Here is a 10,000-nt window from a genome sequence, read left to right on the forward strand (position 1 = left end):
AATAAATTATATATAGATTCAAATATATCTGTATATAAAAAACACAAGGAATTATTATCTAATTTTCTTTTCATGTTATATTCGAAATAATATCTTTTCATACTATTTACATTATTTATATTATCACAATGAGGAACTACATCATATTCATTATTATTTATATTTTTTATTTTTAATGATGAGCACAAAGAATACTGTTCCAATACCTTGTCCTTATTAAATTCAAGATATGAAAAATTATTATTTCTATTCTTAATAGTATGATGAAAATCTTCAGGTAAATCGGAATCTTCATTAGTATGATTATCACAAAATATATTATTTCTCTTAACACTCTTTTTGTATTGCTCAGTTAATCCATAGGACATATAATATAATCGTACCATATCATCATATGTTTTAATTTTTATGTCATCATATGTTTTAATTTTTATGTCATCATATGTTTTAATTTTCATGTCATCATTTTTCTTAATTTTCATGTTATCATATGTTTTAATTTTCATGTCATCATTTTTCTTAATTTTCGTGTCATCAGTTTTCTTAATTTTCGTGTCATCATTTTTCTTAATTTTCGTGTCATTATTCTTTTTATGTTCCATTTCTCCACTTCTAATATTCTTCCCATGTATTGCTAAAAAATTATTAATACACAAAAATATTTCATCATACTTTAGTTCTAAACTTATATCATCTAATTGTGATATGACATGTATTACTTTTATGGCCAGAGGAAAATCTAAACATATCAAATTTACATTTGTATAATATTTGTATATAGGATAATGTTTAATATATAACCTATCCAATGATATAATTAATTCAGATAACTGAATATTATTCAATGAACATATATATAATGGTAATTTATTTTTTAATAAACAATTTATATCGTGACTTTTATACTTATAATTTGAATATACATATGCTAGTTTGTTTAAACTGTTGGAATCTAATTTCTTTTCATTCTTTATAAAAATAGGAATACTAGAATGTAAAAGTAAATCAGCAGGTATATCTATATATATATATGATAATAATAAGTTGATTAAATTTTCTATATCATACATATATAATATATTCAAAGCAGCAACTGATATTCTATTAAATAAATTTACATCTTTAATTTGAATTTTACTATAACATAAACACATAATAGTTAAATGTTCTGGACTAGCTAAATTTATCTTATTAATAAATACAATAGAAAGAGATGCAAATAATGGGATATATATAATATTTAATTTTGAACACAAAAAACATATATCACATATTTCTTTTATAGAATAACGACAACTTTCAATACACATTCTTTTCAATATATATTTTAATAATTCCTCTTCTTCATTTATTTTATTATTTATTTCTAATGATTTCAATATTCTATAACAATCTTTCCCATCTAACAAATCTATATCTTTGATAATTCTACATTTATAAGATTCATATAATTCTTTATTTTGTTCACATAAGCGTATAATATCAAAAGAAAAACTTCCTAAATGTTTTGTTGATAATTTTTTTAAATCTATTTGACTAGCCACAAATGAGGACTTTCTTTTAAAATGATGTTGAAGAAAAATATTTTTTCTCCATACAAATCTTATCATATTTTTATAAGAAAAAGGAGAAGCGTGAAAGGATCCACAGGTCGCATATTAATTTGCCATCCTCATGAAAATAAAAAAAAAAAAAAAAAAAATATATATATATATATATATATATTTATATATGTATAAACATTTATATATATTTGTGTATATGTCACTTGTGCAGGTTTAGTAATAAAAAAAGAAAAGAAAAAATTATTTTATCAACATATATATATATTATATATATGTGAATATTTTATATAAAATATCAAAATTTTAATACTTTTAAATTTACTCTCATATAATGAGTAATATGGTTTATATATAAATAAATGTTCTTGTTTTATTATGCACATAAATAGGTACATACATATATACATATTTATATATATATATATATATATATATATATGTATCTACATATGCTTATATTATTTTTAACCTTTATTATTATTTATTTTATTTTTATTTTTATTATTATTATTATTATTTTTTTTTTTTTTTTTTTTTTACATTTTGGCTAGCTGTTCATAATTTTTAAATATATTTGTTCATACGGAAAATCTGATAAATACTTTTATTTTATAAAAAAATTAAAACACAAAAGGTATATATAGAAACATATAAATATATTTATATATTTATTTATTTATGTTATATTTTCTTCCCTTTTTTTGCCATTTTATTGCTGTAAAACATTAGAAATATATAACAATTGTATTTTTATTTTTTGATTTAATGGCCGCTTTTAAACCTTACCGGTTCATAATATTCGACCAGCAAATCAAAAACAACCAGTTCTATAAAAGTATTATCACTCAACTAAACTTATCATTATTGTGTAAAGAAATATATTTAAATGAGGCCTTTTCTTGTTATCAATATGAAAAATTGTTTTTAAAAAATTTGGTATATTATTCTGTTAATAATTTAGGGAATGACTTTAATGCAAGGAGATTAAAATGTTCAGGTCAGTCATCAGTAGATCCGGGTGAAAACAAATTAGAACAATTAATAAACAATGAAAATATAAATGTACATATAAATGAAAGTAAAAATGTAAATAATATTTACCATAACAAATGTATGGATATTCCATCTGATTATCATAATAGTGATGAGAGCGAATCTATGAACCACTTAAATTTGATGGATGACCTTGAAGAGAGACATAAAAATGATCCTTTATACAATTTGATGATGAAAAATAAAAATACAAAAAATAAAAAATTAATTACACAAAGTGATATAAATAATTTAGTGAGTTTTCATATATATGATAATAAAAATAAAAACACATTTAAAAATATATTAAGTTTAAATAATATATATAATATAGATCATATAAATATTTTATGTTTAAATAATTATAAACCTATTTTGAATATGTTAAAAAATTATAGTATAAATAAAAGGATATCAATTTATTATCCTTTTTATATAATTAATGACGATAAAAATAATAAATCTCAAAATAATTTATATACAAAGGTTGCAGATTATTGTTATAATATAGTAAGCGATATATTACCACTACGTTATAAAAACATAAACTTATCAGATATAATAAGAGCAATAATTATTAACACAGAACTATGTCAGAGTGAGGTAAATAAAAAAATGGAGGTACTCAAATTTGTTGATATCATGGACATTATAGGAAGGAACTAGCACACCAAAAAAAAAAAAAAAAAAAATATATATACATATATATATATATATATATATATATATATATTTGTGTGTGTATGTACCCAAAGCAGTATATTTATTAAATAAAGACAAAGTTAAAAAGTTACACATATAAATACATACATATATATATATATATATATATATATATATATATATATGAAATAACTTCATTTTATGATTCTTTTTGTTTTAAAGACACATGAAACCAATAAATACATATATATTTACAAAAATGTATATGCATATGTATATGTATACTTTTATGTATATATATGGACATGCCATATTATCATATGTACCAACCTTTTTCATTCAATGTATATAAATTAAAAAAAAAAAAAAAAAAAAAAGAAAGGAAGGAAGAAAAAAAGAAAGAATATATTTGTATAAACATAAAATATTATAAACAAAAATATATAACTATTTTAATTTACAATATTTATAATAATACATTCGAATGGTAATATATAAGGCGAAGATACAATCATGGGCATATTATTCACAAGCGCATTTTTTTGTTCTATACCCACACACACAAAAAAAAAAAAAAAAAAAATATATATATATATATATAATATATATATGATACATATTTATAGGTACAAAAAAAAAAAATTTTTTTCTTTATTTTTTTTACTTAAGTATTTTCCTTTTTTTTTTTTTTACACCCAATTAATCATCATATTCTTTTGTTTCTATTAATTTCCATTTTCTTAAAACATTTATTAAAGTTTGTTCACTGAAGTTGTCCCCTCCTAATTCATCAAATCCTATAATTGAATGTTCTGTTTTTCCATTTTGTATTAACATTAAGGTTGGTATACACCATATTTTTAATCTTTCACATAAGAAAGGTGATTTTTCTGCATTAATTTTAATAAAATTAATATTCCAATATTTAGATGATAAATCTATTAATTTTTTATCCATATATTGACATCTCCATGTTGTATTTCTATAAAAATGACAACACACATTTTTTGAATTCTTACATATTTCAAAAAATTCTTTTTCTGATAAAACTTCTTTGTATGTACCATGTCCTTTTTTTAATAATGTTAATTTCTCTTTATGCTTATTTTTTAATTCTTCTAATCTTTTATTTTTTATATTTTCTAATTCTTCGTCATTTTCATCATATACCTTTCTTTCTAAAATTTCGTATTTCTTAATTTCTCTATCAAGATCATTCTCTTTATCTTTCAGAGCTTCTAATATCTGCTTTTCGATTTTTCTTGTAACATTATTATTCATTGTGTTATGACAAAAATTGGATGTGACACATAAATAAATAAATATAAATATAAATATATATATATATATATATATATATATATATGTGTATAATATAAACAAAGAGTGAGGCCACGTTCACAAAATTTAATACATTAATTTATATTACGTTTTATATATTTTAAGTTATATGTTTATATATATAACAACCTTAGGCATAAAAACCTACAAGATATGAATATTTTGTTATCTACGAGCTTTATATAATTAAAAAAAAAAAAAAAAAAAAAAAAAAAAAAAAAAAAAATTAATATATATATATATATATATATATATATATATATATATGTAATATTTACTTTTTATATGATATCCCTTTTTATGTATATTTTTTTTATTTTTTTTTTTTATTGCTTATATATACTTACGTGTAATAACACTGAGGAAAAATCATCATTATACATTAAAAAAAATGAATTATTAAATAATCATACATACATATATATATATTTTTTATAAAACATAAATTTTAATATTAAAAAAAATAAAAAATAAAGTCTTGTAATTTATATATATATATTATCTTTAATATTATATTTTATATTATTATTTTATTTTTTCTTTTACCCATCCATATATATATTATATTTATTTATTGATATTCCTACAAATAATGCATGATGGTTATTATTATATATTACATGTATAATATACAATATAAAATGCATAATATATTATATATATTGAATATATATATTAAATATATATATTATATATATTATTTATTTTTTTTTTATTTTTATTCCTTATTGCATATTCTCATAGTATAAAAAAAAATATATATTTTTTTTCTTTTTGGTCATATAAAAAATTAGGTACTTATCTATATTTTTAATAACGATCAATTATAATATTTTATTTTATTTTTTTTAAATAATGAAAAAAAAAAATATTATTTCAAGAATATAAAATATAAAATATAAAATATGTTTTAAAAAAAATATATATATATATATATATATATTTATTTATATTAAAGCAACGTTTTTTTTTTTTTTTTTTTTTTTTTTATGTAGAAATATAAAAACGTATTATTTTATTATTTTATTATTTTATTATTTTATTATTTCTTTATTTTTTATAAAATAAAAAAAATATAATGAAGGTTGAAAATAAAATAATTAAGGAAGATCCCTTTTCAGTCTCTCATGTTATAGGTGATAGACTCTTACAAGGATGGACATTATTAAATGCAACCTGTCATATAGTAATTATTATGAATACATTTATATGTTTAATATATATATATATATATATGTATGCATGTTTATATTTATTTATTTATACTTTAATTTTTTTTTTTTATAGTGCAATATTACACCCCTCATAAAACAAAAAAATAAAGAAGACCGTTACTGTGCCAGATGCGATTTATTTATAAAAATAAAAGAGGAGACTTCTCATACTAATGAAGAAAAAATAAACGATAAATTAAATGGAGAAATTATAGAAGACAAAAAAAAAGATAACGATGTAGATGATGATAATCAGAATTTATTTAATGGACATGATAAAGAAAGTAATTTTAATAATGATCCTTTAATGTATATTAAAGAAATAAAATTACAAAATGAAGAATTTAATAATATATTAAATAAAAATAATATATGTACTAAGGATCTAGTAGGTGATCTTCTTGAATATAAAAATTATATCAAAGACAGATGTGGATATAATGTAGCACAGTGGTTGAATATGGAAACAATAAATGAAAAAAGAAAGGATGAAGATTATATAACAAATGAAAAAAGAAAGGACGAAGATTATATAACAAATGAAAAAAGAAAGGATGAAGATTATATAACAAATGAAAAAAGAAAGGATGAAGATATATTAAATGAAAAAAGAAAGGACGACGATTATATAACAAATGAACAAAAAAATACTTATAACCATACAAACAGTTATGATGAAGAATATATTTATAATATACATAGAAAATATTTTAAAAATATTTATCAAAATAATGTAGATGAAAAAATTGAAGACAATCCTATTAATGTCCTACATAATGTAAGGAGAGATTTAAAAATATCAGAAGAAAATTATTTTTGCCCATCAAAATTACATTCAAATAAATATAATAAATTAGAAACAGAATTCTTTATTTTAAATAAAACCAAAAATATTCTTATGGATAAATTAGAAAAATTTACAGATAAACTTTATAGAAATGATAATAAAAATGAAGAACTTGAAAATATCAATCACATTGTAACTATTGTAACCATACTAGAAAAAATTAATAACTTAAAAAAATATGTCATGGTATAAACTAAAATAACTACTACGTCTATAAATTAAACGGAATATATATATATATATATATTATATATATATATATAATTATAAATGGAAAAATAAAAAAAAAAAAAAAAAAAAAAATACACCTATGTTTTTATATTTTTTATCTCTTTAAATTTGTTATATATATATATATATATATATTTATATTTATGTATGTATTTTATGTTTGTAATTTTTTTTTTTTTTTTTTTTTTTTTTAACCCTAATAATATTGTGATTATATAACATAAGATATTTATTATAATGTAATAATATATAAGAAGCATATCAAATAATATAATTTGTAATTACTACAAAAAAAAAAAAAATATATATATATATATATATATATATTATATATATATATCTCCATTTTGTTTGCATTGTCAATTTTTTAAAAATTTATTCTATTCAATAAGGAAAAGAGGATAACCAACACAATAAATACATATATATTAATAATATTATGAATCTATGTATATTACATTCATTGTAAGAATATTCTATAAATTTATTCTAAATAAAAATAGGACTATATTATATTCATATAATATATTTTATAAATATCATCAGATATTTTATACTATATATTATTAAAATAAATAAATAAAAAAAAAAAAAACAGGTGGTACGCTACTTAAAAATATAATAAATATATAAATATTGTATACACTTCATACAAATAAAAAAATATATATATATATATATATATATATATATATATATTATTATAATCTATATAAATATGTATAATAAAAAATATTATTATATTTAAAGATAATTATATATATATTATATATATATATATATATATTCAAAAAATTTATAAAAAAAAAATTTTATATTTCTTTTTTCCTATAATTTATTATATATTATATATATAGAAATGTATACAATATTATTATATGTATTTTATAAATATATATAAATTTCTTTTATAGAAATATAAAAAAAAAGAAAATAATATAATATAAATAAAAATACTATCAATACAATAACACTACATATATATATATATATATATAATAATATATATATATGTATTATATAATTAAAACACTTTTATATATTTATAATATATATTTATATATATATGTATATATATTATAATAATTTTTTTTTTTTTTTTTTAATATTATATATTTATTTTATATTATTTATAAATATAATAATATAATATTATATAAGATCCTTTATATATCTGAAAAAAAAATATATTATATATATATAAATAATATATATTATTTATAATAATATATTTGTATATATATAAAAAAAAAAAAAAAAAAAATTAAATATAATATATTATTATATATATATAATATTATTTTATAGATATTCTTATATTTATATATATATTATTATATTTTTAATTTTTCATTATAAATTATTATTTATATATTTTTTTTTTTTTTATATTTATTTCCATTTTCATTTATTATATATGAAAATTTTTATTATATATACCTTTTTTTATATTTTTTTTTTATGTTGATATTTTTATTTATAAATATATAATAGAAAAAAAAAATATATATTTTTAAATAATAACCTATAAGAGAATTTATCAATTTATTATTTATAAAAAAAAAAAAAAAAAAAAAAAAAAAAAAAAAGGTTTATATATATATAAATTCTTATTGATATATATATATTATATATATGTATAAGAATAATAAAAAAAAAAAAAAAATAATAAAAAAAAGGCAGGAAAAGAATATAAATAAAAAATTTTTACTGTAATATAAATATTTTTTTTTTTTATCTCTTCTCTTCTTTTTTTTTTTTTTTTTTTTTTTTGGGTTTAATTATAATAATATATATTTATTATTATACATTATATATATAATAATAATACAGAAAAAATTCATAAAATTTTATAATCTATATAAAGTAAAATAATTTTAGATAATATGACTATGGAAAATAATGTAAGTGTATGTATATATATATATATATATATATATATGTAGAATATTATGAGAAGTATTAATAATTATACATATATGTGAAAAACTTTTATGTTAATTATTTTATTTATTCTGATATTATATGTATTCCTACTATATGTTATATAATATATGTGTATATATATATATATATATATATAATTGAATGAATATGAATTATAAATATAACAATAAAAAATTTTATAATTATATCTATAATTTATATATTTAAAATATGGTGTTGCTTTTTTTTTTTTTTTTTTTTTTTTTGAACAAAATTATATATATTAATATAAAATAAATATATATTAATTTTTTGTTATATAATTATCATATAATGAAAAGACACACATATAAGAACATACATATGTGATTATATTATCAATATGGATGTATATATATATATATATAATGTGTATATATATATATATACATTACCTTTTTTATTTTTAGAGCCCAAGCAAAGGTTGTAGAGTTTATGTTGGAAATTTACCCTGGAAGGTTACATGGCCAATTTTAAAAAATCATATGAAAAAAGCAGGAGATGTTGTAAGAGTTGATATTTTTGAAGACACACAAGGAAGATCAAAGGTAAAGAAAAAGAAAAAATAAATAAAATAAGAAGTTTATTCTATATAAAATGCATACATATATATATATATATATATATATATATATAATATATGTACAATTTTTGATTTTTTTTTTTTTTTTTTTTTTTTTTTTTTTAGGGATGTGGTATTGTTGAATATGCTACTTACGAGGAAGCTCAAGAAGCAATTAGCAGCTTGAACGATTCAAAATTGGAAGGTAAAAAAAAAAAAAAAAAACACCTGAATATGTAAACATATAAAATGTTATATTAATATGAACATTTTATTATTATTTTATTTTATTATTTTTATATTTCCTGTTGAATACAAATTTATTTCTTGACTCTCCCCTTTTAGATCGCTTAATTTTTGTGAGGGAAGATAGAGAAGAAAATTCTGGTAATTATGAAAAGAGGAAATTCAACAACGTAAGAAAAGATAAATTTTATGAGTCAAGAAGAAGAAGAGATTATGACTACAGGAAGGAATACAGAAGGGATGATTATAGAAGAGATTTTAGAAGAGATGAATTTAGAAGAGGAGGTGGTGATTTTAGACGGGATTATAGAAGAGAAGAATTTAGAAGAGGTGG

At 17.0% G+C, this 10,000-nt stretch overlaps 5 protein-coding genes across 5 annotated transcripts in view; 3 read left to right on the forward strand and 2 right to left on the reverse strand.

Annotated features, from left to right (window-relative positions):
- The window catches only part of PADL01_1004900 (conserved Plasmodium protein, unknown function), a gene marked incomplete at both ends in the record, with an annotated part of 2,748 nt that extends 1,138 nt beyond the window's left edge, over nucleotides 1-1,610 (reverse strand). Inside the window, one exon of the mRNA XM_028682098.1 lies at nucleotides 1-1,610. This exon is cut by the window's left edge and continues 1,138 nt beyond it. Coding sequence (XP_028538410.1) covers nucleotides 1-1,610 — 1,610 coding nt within the window.
- A 720-nt stretch (nucleotides 1,611-2,330) lies between these two features.
- PADL01_1005000 (conserved Plasmodium protein, unknown function) lies at nucleotides 2,331-3,263 on the forward strand (the record flags this gene model as incomplete). Its single annotated transcript, XM_028682099.1, has 1 exon — nucleotides 2,331-3,263. The coding sequence occupies one exon, from the start codon at nucleotides 2,331-2,333 to the stop codon at nucleotides 3,261-3,263; it is 933 nt and encodes a 310-aa protein (XP_028538411.1).
- A 696-nt stretch (nucleotides 3,264-3,959) lies between these two features.
- Nucleotides 3,960-4,541, reverse strand: PADL01_1005100 (phosducin-like protein, putative; the record flags this gene model as incomplete). Its single annotated transcript, XM_028682100.1, has 1 exon — nucleotides 3,960-4,541. The coding sequence occupies one exon, from the start codon at nucleotides 4,539-4,541 to the stop codon at nucleotides 3,960-3,962; it is 582 nt and encodes a 193-aa protein (XP_028538412.1).
- A 1,138-nt stretch (nucleotides 4,542-5,679) lies between these two features.
- Nucleotides 5,680-6,854, forward strand: PADL01_1005200 (conserved Plasmodium protein, unknown function; the record flags this gene model as incomplete). Its single annotated transcript, XM_028682101.1, has 2 exons — nucleotides 5,680-5,787; nucleotides 5,889-6,854. 2 exons carry the CDS (start codon nucleotides 5,680-5,682, stop codon nucleotides 6,852-6,854), a joined length of 1,074 nt encoding a protein of 357 aa, XP_028538413.1.
- Nucleotides 6,855-8,785: 1,931 nt separating this feature from the next.
- Nucleotides 8,786-10,000, forward strand: part of PADL01_1005300 (RNA-binding protein,putative) — a gene marked incomplete at both ends in the record, with an annotated part of 1,486 nt that continues 271 nt past the window's right edge. The window contains 4 exons of the mRNA XM_028682102.1: nucleotides 8,786-8,797; nucleotides 9,269-9,406; nucleotides 9,547-9,625; nucleotides 9,766-10,000. The exon at nucleotides 9,766-10,000 is cut by the window's right edge and continues 271 nt beyond it. Coding sequence (XP_028538414.1) covers nucleotides 8,786-8,797; nucleotides 9,269-9,406; nucleotides 9,547-9,625; nucleotides 9,766-10,000 — 464 coding nt within the window. The remainder of the gene's footprint in view (nucleotides 8,798-9,268; nucleotides 9,407-9,546; nucleotides 9,626-9,765) is intronic.

The sequence above is a fragment of the Plasmodium sp. gorilla clade G2 genome (assembly GCF_900097015.1).
Source record: "Plasmodium sp. gorilla clade G2 genome assembly, chromosome: 10".
Lineage (NCBI taxonomy): Eukaryota > Apicomplexa > Aconoidasida > Haemosporida > Plasmodiidae > Plasmodium > Plasmodium adleri (nom. inval.).